General features: G+C 44.1%; 1 protein-coding gene across 3 annotated transcripts in view; it reads left to right on the forward strand.

The window, feature by feature from the left end:
* The window catches only part of LOC309380555 (kelch domain-containing protein 3-like), an 85,743-nt gene that overhangs the window by 47,377 nt on the left and 16,886 nt on the right, over positions 1 to 21,480 (forward strand). For all 3 annotated transcript variants that reach the window (XM_081930658.1, XM_081930660.1, XM_081930659.1), the window contains exons 13-15: positions 3,576 to 3,660; positions 8,434 to 8,482; positions 14,553 to 14,643. In XM_081930658.1, the coding sequence (XP_081786784.1) occupies positions 3,576 to 3,660; positions 8,434 to 8,482; positions 14,553 to 14,643 (225 nt within the window). The remainder of the gene's footprint in view (positions 1 to 3,575; positions 3,661 to 8,433; positions 8,483 to 14,552; positions 14,644 to 21,480) is intronic.

Consider the following 21,480-nt stretch of genomic DNA (forward strand, 5'->3'; position numbering starts at 1 on the left):
GGGAAAAAAGAACCTTGGAGAGGTGTGAATCGGGGAAGGAGACAGTTGACAGTTGAAGGACAGTGAGAGGAAGGCAGGAAAGGGTGAGGCAATACTGAGGGAGATGATATAAGGCCTCATCAATCTTAGGGCAGCTGACTGGTCTGGTGGTCCTCAGCAATGAGACAGTTGATGGGGCCTGCTGATGGGGCCCTCCCACAACTACCAGGTTTACCTCATGGCGGCAGCTGTGTGTGGGAAGCTGTGCTAAACTTCTGAAAAGACCGATATAGTGATCCTTCAATGAACAACATAAATTTGCACCCCTGCCTGTAGAGCCTCCTGGGCCTCCTTGAGGTCACTGATGCTGGCCTTGAGGAGCCTCAGAATCTGGCAACCCAGAGACACACAAGCAAACAGGGTGTTCTGTATTTGGCCAGGCTGCAACTGGAAGATAGCTTCAATAAAAACATAAGAAGAGTCTGCAGGATGAGGCCCCTGGTCCATCTCGTCCGGCATTCTGTTCTCACAGTGGCCAACCAGGTGCCCGTGGGAAACCAGGGAGCAGAACTGGAGCACAAGATCCCTTTCTCCTCCCATAGTTTCAAGCAATGGATATTCGGAAGTACTCTGCCTCCAACCATGGAGGTGGACCATGGCCCTCAAGCCTAGTCGCCATTTATAGTCCTCTCTTCCTGTTCAAACTTTCAGAGTGATTAGGCCTAGTATAAATACTAGCCTGGCAGTCTTTTTAGAAGTGGAAGAATTACTTCAAGTGAGAGTGTGTGGGACTGTATTCTTAACTGGCAGTGCAAAAGGCCATTGATAGATGTACGTTCCATGAATCTGCCAAATCAGTTCTTAAGGCATCTAAGTGGATAAAACAGAATAAGGTATTTGTAGAAATACAAACAGGGTTGTTGATGGAACAGGTCAACATTCCCAGAGGTACAGAAGTGGCTGTGAAAGATATGGGGATCTTGCTCGACAAGGAAGTTATCTTCAGGAGAAGCTATTAAAATCGCTTCTCTCTCGTGAAATCTTCCAATCTGCTTGCATTTCTCGCTTTAGATTAGTTTTCAGGAGATTTACCTGGTAGTTTCTATCTTTGCTGCCCACTGTTATGATGTCCCAGGAAATGGGGGAGAGTTTTTGAACTGCTGGGGTGAACTGCTGCCCATTTCCACATTAAGCCACTGTTTTCTCATTCGAAGAGCCCCGACTTTCCTTCTGCCAAGTGTCAAGCGTAAGCTTGCAACTTAGAAAAGGCATTTCCTGTTTGAAAGGATAATCGGACTGCTGTGACATGCATTTGTGCATAAGACGTTGTTTGGGCTTGAGGGGCCAAGAACCCAACAGATCCTCAGCCTTTTTAAAATGTGGCTCTTTGGAAGAAATTCTTCCAATGTTTCTTCTTCTTTTCTCTTCTTCTTTTTTCTTTTCTTCTTTTTTCCCTCTTTTCTTCCTTTTTTCATATATACAGTGGTGCCTCGCAAGACAAAATTAATTCGTTCTGCGAATTTTTTCGTCTAGCGAATTTTTCATCTTGCGAAGCATGAAATCCCATAGGAATGCATTGAAAATCAATTAATGCGTTCCTATGGTCAAAAAAAGTCCAAACAAAGCCAAATTTGGTACAACAAGAGTTTATTAAGTGCTCTTTAAAGTCACACATACTGTAAAGAGCATTTCAAAATTCAAACCCAGAATTTTTTTAAAAAAACAGCAGAGTGGCCCAATGCGCTCAGAAAATCATAAAAATGCAGGGGGGGGGAAACAAGCTTCCAGATTCTTGCAAACCCCTCCCCAACTGTTCCCCCAGCCACCCAGCACACAGAAATTCAAATCCAGAATTTTTTTAAAAAACAGCAGAGTGCCCCAATGGTCACAGAAAATCATAAAAATGCAGGAAAAAAAACAAGCTTCCAGATTCTTGCAAACCCCTCCCCAACACCAAGTCCTTGAATTCCAAACACCCCAACCCAAAATCCAACCCCCCCAAAAAAGGTTTTAAAAGCTTGACTTACCAAATGGCTGCAAAAGAAGTTTTGGAAAAGCTTCAAAAATCACCAAAGTCTTTAAAAACCTCAAAAAAGGCTACTATGTACACTGCGTTCTATGAGTTGCTCCTTGAAGTCAAGTCACAACTGTATTAATGGTGTTAAGAAAAAGGAAACAAACTTGCAAGACGTTTTCGTCTTGCAAAGCAAGCCCATAGGGAAATTCGTCTTGCGAAGCAGCTCATAAAACGGAAAACCCTTTTGTCTAGCGAGTTTTCTGTCTTGCGAGGCATTTGTCTTGTGGGGCACCACTGTATGTGCTTATTTGAAATATGTATGTATGTATGTATTTGCAATATTTTGCTTATATTTTGTAACAATTATGTTAGATACATTTAAAATTTAAAATAAAATGTGGCACTTTTGGGGGGGAGGTGTTATTGGGTTATTGTTTTTATTTTTATTATATATATTGTGGTTTTCAAGTTGATCTTTTCTGTGAACCGCCCTAAGACCTCCGGGCATAGGGAGGTATAAATAATAATAATAATAATAATAATAATAATAATAATAATAATAATTTTACACCAGCCTTCTCTAACCTGATTCCTTCCCCCGGGTATTTTAGACTAAAAGCGCAGAAGCCCCAACCAAGATGGCTAATGGGGAAGGATGATGGTCATTGCTTGTAACCCCATAACCCCAAATTTATGAAGGGTATTAACTTGAGGAAGACTGTCTTATCCTATCATATTTCTGAAAGGTTCAAGAGTTGCTGGTGCTGTTTTTGTTCTTCAGAAAGCAATAAGCAGGCACAGCACTTCCCCATTAGACAATGTCGGGATTTGGGCGGGGGGGGGGGGAGGAGAGAAAGTAACTTACAGGACCCAAGCAAGGATAGCAAAATTTATAAGCTCCATGTGTTTTCAAGTGCTTGTTAGTCATACCTAACGGGCCCGGTTTGGGGGGAAAGACTGTTAATTTGCAATATGTCAAGCCTCCTCTGCTCTTTGATGAAGCACACTATGCAAGCATAGGGCAAATGACAGCAAAATTTGAACACTGTCCGCTCTAATTTCAAAGTGCAGATTTCAGAGTGGGAGTTTGCTTACAGTTTATTATCTGAGACAAGTGGAGATGAAGAAGAAGAAGAAGAGTTTGGATTTGATATCCTGCTTTATCACTACCCTAGGGAGTCTCAAAGCGGCTAACATTCTCCTTTCCCTTCCTCCCCCACAACAAACACTCTGTGAGGTGAGTGGGGCTGAGAGACTTCACAGAAGTGTGACTGGCCCAAGGTCACCCAGCAGCTGCATGTGGAGGAGCGGAGACGCGAACCCGTTTCCCCAGATTACAAGTCTATCGCTCTTAACCACTACACCACACTGGCACCACAGATCCCTGGTCTTTGTGGGATAAACCCTCCACGATGGCAATTTCCAAAGAGACAATTGTGAAATTAAGAAATTGTGTTTGTGTTTGTTTGTGTGTGTGCTCCAGACCAAAAGCTTCCATAAATGTGATTTGTGTTACCATTGTTTGAATTCATATTCAGCTAATACGTTACTGCGCATTCTTACTCTTCTGTATTCACAGCTCTATATCCTTGGCGGCACAAATGAAAAAGAATTAAATGATCTCATGGGAATGAAACTGATAAATCCTTCTGACAGACAGCCTAGTAAGTTTCGTTAAGTTTTTGATGACGCGCCATTAAATTTGAACCCGTTCCCATCACTCAGTTCCGCACCACTCTTACCATTGTGAAGAGGCAACTAGAAAGTTCTAGGTTTCCAAAATCATTTATTCTTCACAGAACCAACTAATCATTGAACACACTTCTCTAACGTTAGTTTTGCGTGCTGGATATTCATGTAAAGTGTTGCTGTCCAGCTTTTTATTTAAAAAATTATATCAGACTCAAAGTGCATAACTTCCTTGCTCACCTGATTTCATTGCTGAATATGCTCTATTAGTTTGTCTCATGAATCAGTATCACAGAATGAGTTAAGCCTCATAAAACTGATTTCACCAAAAGTAAATTTCTATACGCTATAAATCTTAGCTAACCATATTTGATGGAATAATGTGATTTGATTGCTGCTGCTGTGGAAGGCTGTAGCTCAGTGGTAAAGCACTGCTTTGCATGTAGGAGGAACTAGATTCAGTCCCTGACATCTCCAGGTTGCGTTAGGAGAGGCTGCTGTGTGAAGCCATGGAAACCCGCCACATTCCTGCATTGCAGAGCATTGAACTCGATGACCTTTGAGGTCCCTTCCAGCTCAACAATTGTATGAATCGATGATCTATAGCCAGAGTAGACTGTAGCCATATTAGACTTTACCGATTGGTGGGCTCTGCGTTGCTCCCGGACAGGAGGAAGGAAGTCAAATGACACCGAGGGTTGGTTCAGAGAAAGAGTTCTTTATTTCTGCTCTCCGGAACAGCAGAAAGGCACCTGCGTGGTGTGTCCACAGCAAGTCCAAAGAAATGAGAAATTTCATGCAGTATATATATCCTCCAGGCACCCTCTCCCCCTTCCCCAGGAATCCAACCACATCAGCCTATACACGGAGGTTGACATCACATATGTTCCTGCTCTGGTATTCTTAACCATAAAAGGCTATTCCTGTTCCTACTCTTATATTGGAGCAAGAGGTCACCAACTCCAAGAATACACTCTGGCGCTGTTCCCAGACTAGGTCTGTGTGTCAGAATGTGTCCAGGACGTAAGATAAGACCTAGACGTGTCATCCCTGTTCTACTGGAACAGTCAAGGCCATCCTTCCCGTCATGGACGGATAAAGGAGAGGGCTCTGAGCACTTGTTTATTCAGCCGGGTTTTTGTTTATACATTGACTCAGAGCGCAAGTTAATGGATTTTAGCTAAGGGAAAATAGGGATTTTGGTGCCTGTTTCAAACTGCCTGCACAGTCAGTTTTGGGTTTGGGAAACCCATTCCTTCAGACAGTGCAGAGCTAAATGGACTGACTCCGTAAAAGGCAGCTTCTCAAGTTCTTGTGTAATTAGGGTTACATTACAATCTGGATTGCCTTTTAGATATGGAATCCACCTTCCTGCAAATTTGTGCCGAAAAAGACTGAACTATGGCAATAACTAAGCAAATGTTTGAGGGAGACCTTCTGGGACACCCTCTTCTACTCTTCTACAGTGGTACCTCGGGTTACATACACTTCAGGTTACAGACTCCGCTAACCCAGAAATAGTACCTCGGGTTAAGAACTTTGCTTCAGGATGAGAACCGAAATCTCGTGGCAGCAGCGGGAGGCCCCATTAGCTAAAGTGGTACCTCAGGTTAAGATCAGTTTCAGGTTAAGAACGGGCCTCTGGAACGAATTAAGTTCTTGACCCGAGGTACCACTGTACTATGGTTTTGCTGGGCTGATTATTATTTCCTTTTGGTGCCATTTCTATGCTATTGCCTGTTTTCATGGTTTTGTGTCAATTTGCAAGGACATCTCTGTATGGCAAAACTTCCCTTTCTCTCCCCCCACATATCTGGTCTGGAGAGGGGGGGGACCCTATACAGCAGCTCCTCAGGCTGCTTTCTGAAAAGCACTTGTTTGTTTGTTTGTTTGTTACATTTATATACCACCTCTCCCCCCCCCCCGATCTCAAGGCGTTGGACATGGTTCTCCTTTTCCCCATTTCATCCCCACGACAGCCCTGTGAGGCAGGTTAGGCTAAGAGATGGTGACTGGCGCAAGGTCGCCCAGTGAGCTTCATGGCTGAGTGGGGATTGAAACCCTGGTCTCCCAGGTCCTAGTCCAATGCTCTAACCCAGGGGTCAGCAAACCTTTTCAGCAGGGGGCCGGTCCACTGTCCCTCAGACCTTGTGGGGGGCTGGACTATATTTTTTTAAAAAAAAATATTAACGAATTCCTATGCCCCACAAATAACCCAGAGATGCATTTTAAATAAAAGCACACCTTCTAATCATGTAAAAACATGCTGATTCCCGGACTGTTGGCAGGCTGGATTGAGAAGGCAGTTGGGCCGGATCCGTCCTCTGGGCCTTAGTTTGCCTACCCATGCTCTAACCATTACACCACACTTCTCTCTTGTGGCCTTATGCAGAATGGTGGAAGTGGGGCTATAAGTGTTTGCTCCCTTCTTGAAGTGGTTTTAATTGCTGTGATTAAACGTTATTTAATGGTTGTTTGTGTTTTCTAGCTGTGGTTTGAGTGCTTCATTGTGTATTGTTATTATTAGGTTTATTACCCACTAGGGCAGGTTAGAGCAATATGAAATACAATGTTAAAACCATGTAAATCAATTACTGTTCTTGTCAAACTGTCTCTTTTCATTGTAACATTATTGGGCAATAGCGAACTAAGTCATACTCAGAGTAGATCCACTGAAATCAATAGACTTTAGTTTCTTTGCCCATTTTAATGTTATTTTAGGTTCTAATTTGTGAAAGACTACAATCATGTTTCTCTGTTAGAAGAATGGGCTTGGATATCACTCATTGTTTTAATTTATTCATTAGCCACATTGAGCTCTTTAAAGAAAGACAATATATAAATGCTTTAAATCAATTGATAATCCAAAAATATAAAAGGGTTTTAAACACAGGAGGAGAAAGAGGACAAATTATAGTTCATTGGACAACTTGCCATTTCTCCTTGACTGATAAATGATCACAGAATTATCACAGAAAGGGGATTGATAAGATTATTGCTGACTTATCATGATTGAAAAGCACTTTGAACATTAAAACTGCTGTAGAAATGATTGATATTTGAAATCCATTTCAGAGGTTCTTCCAAGTAGTTAACTACATTTTATGCATCAAAGGCTTGAGAGGTCCATATAAGCTACCAATTTTATTTTGCTTTGAGCATTGGAACATTATTTAAAAACAAGAAACAAATCCTCTTAGATCTCTCTCTGTAAATTAAAACAGCGAACACCATAATGTTAGCATTGCGGATATAATGGAATTATATTACATTGACTTGACCCTTGCCATTGTGCAGAAGCAATGATAATTTGTGGCTTTATTGAAAGCCATTGAACACTCATATGTTCCTGAAGAATTAATGTCACTATTCCACCCTATGAAACAGAGTACGAAATTAGTGCCTGGATATCTGCACAGAGCTACTAAAGTAGACTTTATACTAAATGTGCTGTTTCAGCCAAAGCTGTAGGGGCATATGTAGTTCTGTGTGCAGAGATGCGGGTGGCGCTGTGGTCTAAATCACTGAGCCTCTTGGGCTTGCCCATCAGAAGGTCAGCAGTTCGAATCCGCATGACGGGGTGAGCTCCCGTTGCTCTGTCCCAGCTCCTGCCACCCTAGCAGTTCGAAAGCACACCAGTACAAGTAGATAAATAGATACCGCTGTGGCAGGAAGGTAAACGGCGTTTCCGTGCTCTCTGGTTTCCGTCACAGTGTCCCATTGTGCCAGAAGCAGATTAGTCCTGCTGGCCGCATGACCCGGAAAGCTGTCTGCGGACAAACGCCGGCTCCCTCGCCCTGAAAGTGAGATGAGTGCAGCAACCCCATAGTCCCCTTTGACTGGACTTAACTGTCCAGGAGTCCTTTACCTTTTACCTTTGCACCTCCCATTCCGCCACTTTGGGTAAAATGGGAAGTGCCGCATGGCAACCACCATCTAGGCTGCTCACCCCACCCCACCAACATCCGCATTGGTTTGGGGCTATGCAAAATCTCACATGATTTCAGCATGATCTTGCCCCAAATCAGCACGAATGCTGCCAGTAGGGCAAGCAAGGAGCTGACTGGGGCACCACCTGAGGCAGAGTGGACCTGCCTCACTCTGCCTAATACCTGAGCCGGCTCCATCTCTGTTACGTTTAGCGGAACATCACAACATTCTGCATTTCTCCTCCCACACTCCGCATCTTTGGCAGCCGCGTGGGATAGAGAGTTAAATGTGAAATTTCCGATATCATGAAACGTATTACGTTCTGTTCAGTTGTTACAAAGAGGGGGGTAGAATTTAAAACACACAGCTGTTGTTTTTGACAGCTGGATGTTCAGCAACGTATCTGTTATTAGTGCTTAGACGCCACTCTCTCAGACTAAATTTTGTCAGCAAACAAATAGATAAAAAACGACTATACTTTTAGACTTATTTATGTATTGCATTATGTACAGCCTTTCTCCTGAGGCACCCAAGGTGGCTATAATATTGTAAAAATAAATATTGAAAGATATAAAGTGTTACGCTGCTGATGTGAACATACCCTCAGTCTTGGAGGAAGAAAGCCATAGCATTTTTGCTAGGCTCATTTATCACCTGCAGAAGCTACCAAGCAAGTCCTGTATATGCATAATTGTAATTGCGTTGCCTTGGACAAAACAGACCTCACGGTTTTTTCTTAACGATCAAATGGTAAGCTGTTGATTTCTTTTTAACTGAAACCTAGTGCCGAGCCAATGGATGTTTCTGTCTCTTTTCAGTTATGAAGGAGATTCTTTCAGAACTGGGAATCCAGGGAGTGAGCAGCAGGTATTGTGTCTGTCATTCTTCTTTTCCTCTTATACATTCTCAGAGGGAAGGGGGATGGAAACACCAATTATTCTTGTAGTAATGGTAGTTTGTATGTAAGGAAATAGCAAGGAAAACCTCTCCCGTATATCTGTGGTTGTTGTTTTTTGTGTGTGTGTGTGTATATATACAGTGGTACCTCGGGTTACATACGCTTCAGGTTACATACGCTTCAGGTTACAGACTCTGCTAACCCAGAAATAGTGCTTCGGGTTAAGAACTTTGCTTCAGGATGAGAACAGAAATCGTGCTCCGGCGGTGCAGCGGCAGCTGGAGGCCCCATTAGCTAAAATGGTGCTTCAGGTTAAGAACAGTTTCAGGTTAAGTACGGACCTCCGGAATGAATTAAGTACTTAACCCGAGGTACCACTGTATATACACACACACACACACACACATATATATACATACACACACACACATACAGTGTGTGTGTGTGTGTGTGTGTGTGTGTATATATATATATATGCAGGTTTTGGTGTCCTCGGGTGTCTTCCCGTGTAAAAGTTGGGGTGTCTAGGCGACGTTTCGACGAGGTCTCACTCGTCCATTGGCAATTAACACATTTGAGAGATTCTGTAACTCAGTTGTCTACAAAAAACCTGATGGCTCCCTAGGACACACTATCTACCGGAAAAAAACACACACCAACCGCTACTTACATGCACAATCACACCACCACCCTGCACAAATAAACTCCGTAGCCAAGACTCTCATCTCCAGAACCAAACGCCTGGCTGACAAAGACCACTTGACAACTGAGTTACAGAATCTCTCAAATGTGTTAATTGCCAATGGATACCAGCAAAACAGGGTTACGAAGCTAATCCAAAAAGAAACACCCCCCAAAAACCAAGACACAGAAGAAAACAATGGCATGGCCCTCCTCCCTTATATCAAGGGCACTACAGATAAAATTAGCAAAATCCTCCATAAACACAATATCAAAACAGCCTTTTGCACCAACCAAAAAATAGCCAATATCCTCAGAAACCCCAAGGATAAAATCCAGTTGGAAAACCAAGGGGTCTATGAAATACCCTGCAAAGTCTGCCCAGCCACGTACATTGGACAAACAAACAGACGAATAAATGCACGTATCGCAGAACACAAGAATGCCGTCAAAAAAGAAGAAAAAACTTCCTCTCTTTTCCAACACATGAAAGAAACAGGACACGAAATTAATTTTGCAGATTCCAAATTGCTCTTTAACATGGAACATCACCACAAGAGAATAATCATGGAAGCCATCGAGATAGAGAAACACCCTCACAACATGAACAAGCGTGACGACACATCCCGCTTGCCAGACATCTGGAAATTAGCCCTCCCCACAAAAACTGACACCAGATCCAGAGGCACACAGAACGCTATCACCAATCAACCACACCAGACCCAAACCCAGACCCTCTCCACAGATAAATTACAGACACCATCCAGTAGCCAAACCATGGTGGCACCTCCGGATGCTGCACCCCCCTGCAATCCCTACACAGATCTGGCTGACACAGGCCACAAAACCACAGCTCGCCCCTATACACGAAGCCAAGCCAGAGCACAACTAAGTGCAGTACAGCCATCTTCTCAGAAAAACTCTTCACAAAGTTCAAGAGGTCAAGACACAAAGACTTTAGCAACTAATCCACACCTAATGACCCACCTAAGTGGTACTCAGGATATCACTCAAGAAATCACTCAAGATATCCCTCAAGTAATTAAGGAACAAAAGAAGAAAAGGCACACTAGCCTGGGAACTTCCTCTCTGCCCAGAACATTGGAGGCTATACACCACACCCCCTCAACAGTATTTATAGGAACTCAAACACTGAGATCCTGCTCTGTTCCAGTAACAAGAAGCCGAAAGCACCAGCCTGAAGATGACGAGTGAGACCTCGTCGAAACGTCGCCTAGACACCCCAACTTTTACACGGGAAGACACCCGAGGACACCAAAACCTGCATTCCTGTACCCGTGAAAATCTACGAAAGCATATATATATATATATATATATATATGGTTTTTCAAATTAAAGTTTTATAATCACATATCCAACATACAACATAAAAACAAGATTCCAAGGAATCTCCTGGATTTCCCTCCTCCCCTTTGTGGTTCCTATTGTTAATCATTTCCTCCTGCATCTTTTTTTATAATCCAAATCTTTTACTTCTCCACCGTGTCCAAAATTCACCAATTATTCCAAACCTACTAACAATTTTAACCGTTTACAATGGTTTTTAAGATAAATTATAAATTTTCCCCATTCCTTATTAACATCTTGGTCTTCCTGATTTCTGATCCTTCCGGTCATTTTTGCCCTTTCGTCATAATCCATCAACTTAATCTGCCATTCTTCTCTCCCATATATATCGACACAATGAGTTTGGGATTGTCCCCTCAGCTTTTAGGCTGCAACCTATATCCACTTCCGTGTGATTGAGCCCCATTGAACTCAGTGGGACTCAGTGGGAGCAGACATGTATAGAGTTGACTTGTTAGGCCGCATGCTTATACGCCAGAGGTTAGGACTCCAACCACTAATAGCCCCAGCCAACAAGGCCACTGGTCAGGGATAATCAGAGTTGCAGCTCAGTCTGTATAACGTTCACTGCACGTGTAACTTGTTAAGATAGAGTTGTACATTTATCCACTCCATGTTTTCAGTATCTCCAGGTTTCGTCTTGCACATGGCACCTTAGTATGTTAGTAAATTTGGTTTTAGACTTATAAGCCAGTTTGTGGTGTTGTTGTTTTGTTGTATTATTATTACTGTCACCACATTTGATACTTTGTGTGTATACTTACTAGTCACCATGTATGCCATTTTTTCAGTTTTAAAAAGCATTACAGTGGCACCTCAGGTTACATACGCTTCAGGTTACATATGCTTCAGGTTACAGACTCCGCTAAGCCAGAAATAATACCTCAGGTTAAGAACTTTGCTTCAGGATGAGAACAGAAATCGCTCGGCGGCAGCGCGGCAGCAGCAGGAGGCCCCATTAGCTAAAGTGGTGCTTCAGGTTAAGAACAGTTTCAGGTTAAGAACGGACCTCTGGAACTAATTAAGTACGTAACCAGAGGTACCACTGTATGGGACAGCACACTGCATAAATCTAAAACGAGCTAACAAAAAGTGGAATAAAGGAAAATCCAACCATGAGAAAAACATGGTAAAAAAAGAAGCAAATCATCATACAGTAATGTTAAAAAGAAATATGGACTATGGAAACTTGATGATACAGAAAGGCAAACCATAAGCCATAAACCCATCACTGCCTTAATGCAGTCTTATTCTTCATAGATTCTATTAAAACCTATGGCACATAAATTCAAGAAAATGAGCGTGAAATTGGCATGCCAGAATCCAGCGCTCAGATGTTGCTTTTTGCACGTGCAACAATAGAATTGTTACCACGGGAGAAGAAAATGTTTTCTTGTTTCTCAATGGTTCCATACGAACATGGTCAGGTTATCTGCACAGTTTCCAAATGTCGTTAGATATCTGGTTGCTCACATACAACACCCCCCTGTGCCTATAAATATCTAGCTGACTTCCTTTTTACATAATGGGATGTTGATGAAATAAATTGCTTGAAGACGTCAAAGGAAGGGATGGGTCTCTGACTTTTTTCAAAGAGGTTTGCTGTGGAAGGGGAGAGAAGAGGGAGTGATTAAAGATTCAAGGACAAGACTGACAAAAACCTCAATTCAGGTCCTGCCACTTTCAAAATGTTCGTCATTTCAGCTATTCCTAGTATATATTGTCACACACACACACACCCCAATCTCCAACGTGGGATCCCAGGGAGTTAGAGGTACTTACCCAGGGTCTGTGTTTCCTTTTGGGAAAGATGAGGCACAGCGGAGAATGTGGTGTCTTTATGATATATGGTTTATTTACAAATCTATACAGCCTGATCCTTGGATGGCGGTATCCACAGCAGTCACACTCCAAGAGGTTCTGCCCTCCCCCCAAGCTCAGCATTGGATTCATACAGCCCCCAGCCATAGCCATCTGAGTCTCTCTCTACTAGACCATGGATAGGCAAACTAAGGCAAACTAAGACCCAGGGACTGGATCCGGCCCAATCGCCTTCTAAATCCGGCCCGCGGATGGTCCAGGAATCAGCATGTTTTTATATGAGTAGAATGTGTCCTTTTATTTAAAATGCATCTCTGGGTTATTTGTGGGGCATATGAATTTGTTGATTTCCCCCCCCCTTCAAAATATAGTCTGGCCCCCCACAAGGTCTGAGGGACAGTGGACCGGCCCCCTGCTGAAAAAGTTTGCTGACCCCTGGTCTAGACCACTACTACCTTCTCTGTTGCTTAACTCCTAACACTGACCTATTCTAAAACACATGGCTTCCCTTTATCTGCACCCCACCTATTCGCAAGCTCACACACTGAATTCCTTTCATGCTTTGTGTTCTAATGGCTCATTACCCTGCAGGCTGCCACTTCATGCAGGAGCACAGCCTGAGTAGGGTTGGCATATTTTGAAGAGTCAAAAAGAGGGTGCTAGGACGACGACTCTCATTTTAAATACCCCTGCTATATGCAGGCTATGGAAGTGAGAGCTGGACCATAAAGAAGGCTGTTCGCCGAAGAATTGATGCTTTTGAATTCTGGTGCTGGAGGAGACTCTTGAGAGTCCCATGGACTGCAAGATCACCAAACCTATCCATTCTTAAGGAAATCAGCTCTGAGTGCTCACTGGAAGGACAGATCCTGAAGCTGAGACTCCAATACTTTGGCCACCTCATGAGAAGAGAAGACTCCCTGGAAAAGACCCTGATGTTGGGAAAGATGGAGGGCACAAGGAGGAGGGGACGACAGAGGACAAGATGGTTGGACACTGTTCTTGAAGCTACCAGCATGAGTTTGACCAAACTGCGGGAGGCAGTGGAAGACAGGAGTGCCTGGCATGCTCTAGTCCATGGGGTCACGAAGAGTCGGACATGACTAAACAACTAAACAACAACAACAACATATGCGGCTATAGAAGCTGAAATATATTGCCAAAGGGGGCAGGAGAGGAGAAGAGGAAAGCAAGTCTTCAACCACAAGTTATGTCTATGTCTCATCCAAAAAGTACAGCCAGAAATGTTTTGGCAATTTTTTTTTAAATCCACCCAGGCAGAATTTTTATCCCTGAAAAAGAGGGCATGTCCTGGAAAAAGAGGACACATGGCAACTAAACCTGGCTTAGTTCTTAACACATTTTAATTTCCTAGGATTTGGAAGTGTCTCTTTTTTCTTATTCTTTTTTAGTGGTGAAAAGAAAAGAGAGAAGTGAATGAAAATGAGAAGAAAAGAAAAGAAAAATGTTCAATTACATCTCTATACATTAGTATACAGATGTATATAATTTTATTATCCTAGTAAAAATTTCTTTATCAATAACCTATATTCTGTATAAAGTCATTCCAATTATCTTTATATTTATCCAAAGAAAGTCTGTGTTTATAAGTGGTTTGTTCACATGTTGCTACTATTGTCACGTTGTCAAGTCATTCATTAAGGGGAAACATATCTCTGGTCTTCCAGTTCATCAGTATCGATCTCTTAGCCACCATTAGGGCATGTAAAATCCAGTTTTGCTGTCCCATTATCACTTTCCATAAAATAGGTATATAGTTCAAAAGAATATTCACCTCTGAAAATCTTATTTTTTTTCATAGCATCTTATTTATATAGTATGTGTCTAATACATATCTTCATAAACAGGTCTAACAACCAGTTTTTAATGCTCCAACCTTAATTAAATTCTAACACTAGCTTAATCTGGAATTTAGGGTGTCTTGTATCCACAGATTCATAACAATATAGATGAGAGACACGTTCAGGAACAGCTTTAAATCCCTTAAGCAATTAGCTTTCCAAAACCTTATCTCCAATTACGTGCATATTTTATGTGCAAAGCGGGTGAAATACGCTCTCTGCCTCTCCCTGTCTCATTATGATCGTGTGAAATTAGTATAATCCTAAAATCAATCTTTTAAAAAAAACCTCGTGTTTGAATGTGCAGGTTTACTCCCACCAAAATCCCCAAAGTGAAATACGAATTGACAGAATCTCCTTTGCTAACTGGATCTGTTTCTCCGCCGCCTCCTGTTCTGGTAAGTGCCTTATTTCCATTTTGCCTGATCAAGAAATATTTACAATTTGTCAGTGCTGGACATAGGAACATGTGAGAGGCTTCTTTAAAAAAAAAATATTTATTAAAGTTTCAAAAAATTAAAAAAAATAAGAGAAAAATAATAAAACAAAAAAGATGACATACTGAAAAATAAAAACAATTAAAAACAAATCAATTTTCCATAACTTATCTTTCATTTACTTGTTTCCACCTCCCTTTTTTGTATTCTAGTTCAGTTAGTTAATTCAGCAAATCCTTTCCATCTTTGTTTTTATCTTAATCATTTACCTTAATATATTGTAACTTTACATTCTCACCTGTTAACAACCCATTTTTACACACTCCTTTATAAGATTGCTGCTAAAACCACATAACTTCATTCCAGCATCCTTCTAACATTCCTTAATTTGACAATGTTTCTGTAGATAGTCTTTAAATTTCTTCCAACCTTCTTCTACCGATTCTTCTCCCTGGTCTCGGATTCTGCCAGTCATTTCCGCCAGTTCCATATAATCCATCACCTTCATCTGCCCATGTGAGAGGCTTCTTTGCCTTGCAGCTGAGCGCCTGTGGATTTGCAGGATATGTTTAACACTGTGACATTACACCTTAGGTGTGCTTCAAGTATTTGAGGGGATCCTTGTGTGTATCTGCCAACTCACCCACCTCCCAGCGAAGAACGAGATCTTTTGCCAGAGCCGTCTTTCCCATACGGCTTAGTGGTGCGTTGCGCCAGGGCGCCGGCCTCTCAGGGGTGCCCCAAGAAGTGGGGGAGCTGCGCGGCTTTGCTGGCAGCCTCCCCTTTCCCAGCACACCCGCCAGCTGTGCCCTGTCAACCATATGGCGGGCGGGTGCGCAGCTTCCCTCCCAAGCCTCTGCGGGGATCACTCTCCTGCAGCGGCATGGGGGAGAGTTGCACACACACACACACACACACACACACATGGCTGGCAGTGCGCAGCTTCACACACACCCCACTATCCATGCTCATTTTGGGGCGCTGAATGGATATTTGCACCCCAGCGCCACATCTGCTAAAGACGGCCCTGCAAAAGGCACTGCTCTAAGTGTGCCTTGAGTGAGGTCTGACCCAAGAACAAGCACACAAACCAAGTTTTGGAAAAGGAAAAGTTCATTTATTGAAACTGAAGAATAAAAGGAGTGTCTCCACCCACATCGTTCAGCCTAGAACAGGAGTCCAGCTCTGAGGGCCTTCTGGCAGTTCCCTCACTGCGAGAAGTGAAGCTACAGGGAACCAGGCAGAGGGCCTTCTCAGTGGTGGCACCCGCCCTGTGGAAAGCCCTCCCATCAGATGTCAAGGAGATAAACAACTATCTGACTTTTATAAGACATCTGAAGACAGCCCTGTTTAGGGAAGCTTTTAATGTTTGATCTTTTACAGTGGTACCTCGGTTTAAGAACAGCCCTGTTTACGAATGATTCGATTTACGAACTCCACAAAACCGGAAGTAGTGTCCCGCTTTGCGAACTTTACCTCAATCTTAGAATGGAATCTGGACAGTGGAAAGGCACTGGCGGCAGGAGGCTTCACTAGGGAAAGCGCGCCTTGGTTTAAGAACAATTTTGGTATAAGAACAGACTTCTGGAATGGATTAAGTTCACAAACCGAGATACTACTGTACTATGTTTTTATAGCCGCCCAGAGTGGCTGGGGCAGCCCAGCCAGATGGGCAGGGTATAAATAATAAAATTAATATTGTTGTTATCAAAAGCATATAAAGAACAGTGCAGTTTTAGGACTAATTTAAGTATGGCAAAACGGGCATCTACAGTGGTACCTCGGGTTACATACGCTTCAGGTTACAGACTCCGCTAACCCAGAAATAGTACCTCAGTTAAGAACTTTGCTTCAGGATGAGATCAGAAACCGTGCTCTGGTGGCACTGCGGCAGCAGGAGGCCCCATTAGCTAAAGTAGTGCTTCAGATAAAGAACAGTTTCAAGTTAAGAACAGACCTCCGGAGCGAATTAAGTACATAACCAGAGGTACCACTGTAGTCGCAATTGTAGATGCATTTGATTATACAGTGGTACAGTGGTGCCCCGCAAGACGAATGCCTCGCAAGACGAAAAACCCGCAAGACGAAAGGGTTTTTCGTTTTTTGCGTCGCTTCGCTAGACGATTTTCCCTATGGGCTTGCTTCGCAAGACGAAAGCCCGTAGGGAAATATCCGGGGACCTCTTTTAAATGCTGGCGGTGGGGAGCAAAGCCTTTCCCCCCCCCCTCCGGACTTCAGAAGAGGTCTAGGAAGGCCGGTGGGGGCGAAAGGTTTTGCTCCCCACCGCCAGCATTTTAAAAGCGGTCCGGGATAGCAGGGAAGCGCTTCCTGCTATCCCGGACGGCTTTTGAAGGCAGGCGGGGGGAGCAAAGACTTTTGCCCCCAGCCAGCCTTCAGAAGAGGTCCAGGACCTCTTCTGAAGGCGGACGGGGGGCAAAAGTCTTTGCTCCCCCCTGCCTGCCTTCCCGGGAGAGCGGAAAACGCAGCGCTGCCTTCCCGCTTTCCGCGGAAGGCAGGCAGGGGGGACAAAGACTTTTGCCCCCCGCCCACCTTCGGAAGAGGTCCAGGACCTCTTCCGAAGGCGGGCGGGGGGCAAAAGTCTTTGTCCTCCCTGCCTGCCTTCCCGGGGGCTTTTAAATCGCCCCGGGACTGTCCCGGGGCAATTTAAAAGCCCCCGACGGCTTTTGAAGGCAGGCGGGGGGGAGTAAAGACTTTTGCCCCCTGCCAGCCTTCAGAAGAGGTCCTGGACCTCTTCCGAAGGCGGGCGGGGGGCAAAAGTCTTTGTCCCCCCTGCCTGCCTTCCAGGACCTCTTCCGAAGGCGGGCGGGGGGCAAAAGTCTTTGTCCCCCCTGCCTGCCTTCCCGGGGCTTTTAAATCACCCCGGGACTGTCTTAAATCGCCCCGGGGCTGCCTTCGCTGCCGCCCGCCAGCATTTTAAAAAACCTCGGGCCAGCGGAGAAGTCCTCTGCTGTCCCGGGGTTTTTTTTTAAATGCTGGGGGTGGGAAGAAAAGCCCTTGTCCGCCCCCCCCCCAGCCTTCAAAAGAGGTCGGGGGACAGATTGTCCCCGGACCTGGTCTGAAGGCAATTTCCATAGGAACGCATTAATTTTCAATGCATTCCTATGGGAAACCGAGCTTCGCAAGACGAAAAACTCGCAAGACGAAAGAACTTGCGGAACGAATTAATTTCGTCTTGCGAGGCACCACTGTACCTCGCAAGACGAAATTAATTCGTTCTGCGAGTTTTTTCGTCTTGCGAATTTTTCGTCTTGCGAAGCACGGATTCCCATAGGTATTAACGGTTTTAAGAAAAAGGAAACAAACTTGCAAGACGTTTTCGTCTTGCGAAGCAAGCCCATAGGGAAATTTGTCTTGCGAAGCAACTCAAAAAACGAAAAACTCTTTCGTCTTGCGAGTTTTTCGTCTTACGAGGTACCACTGTAGTCCTGACACATTGATAACTCTTAAGCAAAACAATTTAAGATATTCCATGCTAGGAAAAGGAAAATGGCGAGGGTTGGAACAATGGCGGACATTCCTACAAATTTGTAGAAATTGGCTGGGATTGCCAAGTTAGACCTTTTTTCTGGCTCCAACTGAGCCACTACTTGTCAGCAGAAGGATAAAAATGTTGGGGGGAAGCCTCTTAATCAGAATCAGGGTGCCTTAGGCCTGCAAGGTCTCTCGCTCTCGCTCTCCGCTCCGAACCTGAGGCATCAAAACCCTTCTGCAAAGCTTCATGGCCTAAAATGAAATGAAAGCTGTCTTTGCGAGGGCAGAGCGAAAGTGACACGGCGGAGCTAAAAAAGGCCAATAGACATTTTTTTAAAAAACAAATCACAACTGCCTAAATGCGCTTTTCCCTCTCATAGTTGTATTATATGAGGGAGGGCTGTTAGGGAGATCCAAATGAAAGGTGACCCCTAGAGAGAGCGTTTCCTTACTCTCCTCAGAAAATGGTAAGGGGGCATATCGTATGTTTCTGACTCATCTTCCCTGCCACTGTCGCCACCCCAGGCAATTGTGCAGCATGGCTTCAGCTTGTCAGAACACCTTTTTGATACACAACCCTTGAGCCTTGCCATATAAAATTTATAATTGGGAGAAAATCACTCCTAGCCAGGGGGAGTGATTTGCCCACAGGGCTAGATAAGAATTCTTCAAGACCGGTATGTTGGGATACTGCCAGGGAGATATGGCCCATCAAGGCCCTCACGTCTTCCCTAGACAGGGCTGCCTTCAGATGTCTTCTAAAGGTTATATAGTTACTTATCTCCTGGGCTCCAGGGTTGCTTAACTCCATACCATCCAATATTTCTCCAATACTGGGGACGTCCAAAGGAAAAGCGGAATATTCTGGGATCAAACCAGAAACCGGGACTGTCCCTGGAAAATAGGGGCACCTAGAGGGTATGGACCTGTTTCAAGGACGCATCCGATGGTTTGCCACTGTTGTTGCCTGGCCGTTCTCCTGCATTTCAAGCCAAGGTATCTCTATCATGTCATGGGGTATTCAGTGGAGACAATTTGAGCAGGAGAAAATGCAAAAGGGGAATATATATATATACCGTATTTTTCACTCTATAACACGCACCAGACCATAACACGCATGTAGTTTTTAGAGGAGGAAAACAAGAAAAAAAATATTCTAAACGAAATAGTGGATATATGATTTTTGTGGTTCATGCTGTGGCCACAGACATGTGATCTGACAGTGAGTTTGGAGTAGCCCAATGCAAAAATCCTGTGGATCCATGTGGATCCATGTTTTGTAACCACGGGGGAGGGAAGGAAGGGGAACCATGGATCCTCTGCTCACGACTGCAGCAGATCCCCCCCCCCCGCCACCTGCAGGCATTCGCTCCATAACACACACAGACATTTCCCCTTACTTTCTAGGAGGAAAAAAGTGAGTGTTATGGTACAAAAAATACGGTATATATCGCTGGGTATGACATGGCTTATGCCAGGCCCCAGTCCACTGAGACAAACCAGGTTCTGGTGCCATAGGTCATCCTCACAGGGGCATCGGTGAAAAATAAGACAAAGGTAAAGTGTGCTGAATGTCTTGAGCATTCTTCCTTTAGTGCCGTAAGCCTTACGTTAATTTAAAAAGAATGACTTCCTGTTAATGACTTGGTTGGTTTTTGCAAGTGTTTTTCCATCAGAAAGAAAGAAAGAAGCAATGTTTTTTTCCTAAAGAATAGTAAGGAAAGAATACTATTTCATCCCCTCCAACATTTCTCCAATTAAAACAGGGACGCCCCATTCCACAATGATAATTTTACTATTTATACCCCACACATATGACTGGGCTGCCCCAGCCACTCTGGGTGGCTTCCAACGTATATAAAAACATAATAAAACATTGAACATTAAAAAAAACAACCCAAGCACTTCCTTATACAGGGCTGTCTTCAGATGGCTCAGGGGTCCGATAACTCCATACCTGCCAACGTTTATCTGATGAAAATAGAGATGTCCGCGGGTGGCGCTGTGGGTTAAACCACAGAGCCTAGGGCTTGCCGATCAGAAGGTCTGCGGTTCGAATCCCTGCGACGGAGTGAACTCCCGTTGCTCGGTCCCTGCTCCTGCCAACCTAGCAGTTCGAAAGCACGTCAAAGTGCAAGTCGATAAATAGGTACAGCTCCGGTGGGAAGGTAAACGGCGTTTCCATGCGCTGCTCTGATTTGCCAGAAGCGGCTTAGTCATGCTGGCCACGTGACCCGGAAGCTGTACGCCGGCTCCCTCGGCCAATAAAGCGAGATGAGCGCCGCAACCCCAGAGTCGGCCATGACTGGACCTAATGGTCAGGGGCCCCTTTACCTTTACCTTTAAGGAAAAGTAAGACATTCCAGGTTCAAATCAGAAACCGGGATGGCTTCTGTAAATCTGGGACTGTCCCTGGAGTGTCTGCTATTTCCCCTACTGAGACAGATAATATTTCACAGGCTCGTGGTTACTGCATCACTTCCTGACCCCCTTGGCAACCTGTGCTATTGGGCACCAAGAGATATCCTGCCTCAAAAAGTAGATTTTGGGGTACCATGAAAGATGATTATATTTTTACCCCACCTCATTTGGATTTCTGCCTCCGGACCAAAATAGCCCAGGCTGTCTGTCTCTGACCCACAGAGCCCCAACGTGGTAATTTGTTGGCGATGTGGCTATTCCCGACACTGGGCAGCAACAGCAAGGAGAGACATAGCTTTCTTTTCCCACAACACACCCACAGCCCAGCTTCCCGCCCTTTGCATTAAATGCTAAATTTGGAAGTGTGGGAACTGCCCCTTGAAAAAGAAGCAAAGGTGGCAGTTTTGTTAAGGGAGAAAAACCCCTCCAGAACCCCACTTCTACCGAGACCAACCAAGCTGTTACAAGAACACAGCAAGCTTTCAAGTTCTCTAGAACTTCACCAGGCAAGATGTCACACAGGGTAGTGTGCAAGGGGGAAACAACACATTTTTCAAAAGCTAAGTTAGTTCTGTAGCCAAGAGATCGACTTGTAGACTTAATTCGATTTTCAAAATTGAAAAATCGAATTACCTTTTCCTCCTGTGAGCTCTCCACGTTAACACGGGGTGCATGATATACAGCTGAAAGCACATATCTAACTCAGGGTGGATCTACACACAGGAAGAAAATACTATAAATAAGTCAAAAATTAAATTGTTATGACAAAAGGATGGGGAAACACTATGTAAAACCGCAAAGACTTTTTCTTTACTCTGCATCGCCATCTGGTGTTGCATGTTTATAACACATTCAGAGTGCTGTTTTTTCAATAGCTGAGTCCGA

The sequence above is a fragment of the Podarcis melisellensis genome (genome assembly GCF_964234715.1).
Source record: "Podarcis melisellensis genome assembly, chromosome: 11".
Lineage (NCBI taxonomy): Eukaryota > Metazoa > Chordata > Lepidosauria > Squamata > Lacertidae > Podarcis > Podarcis melisellensis.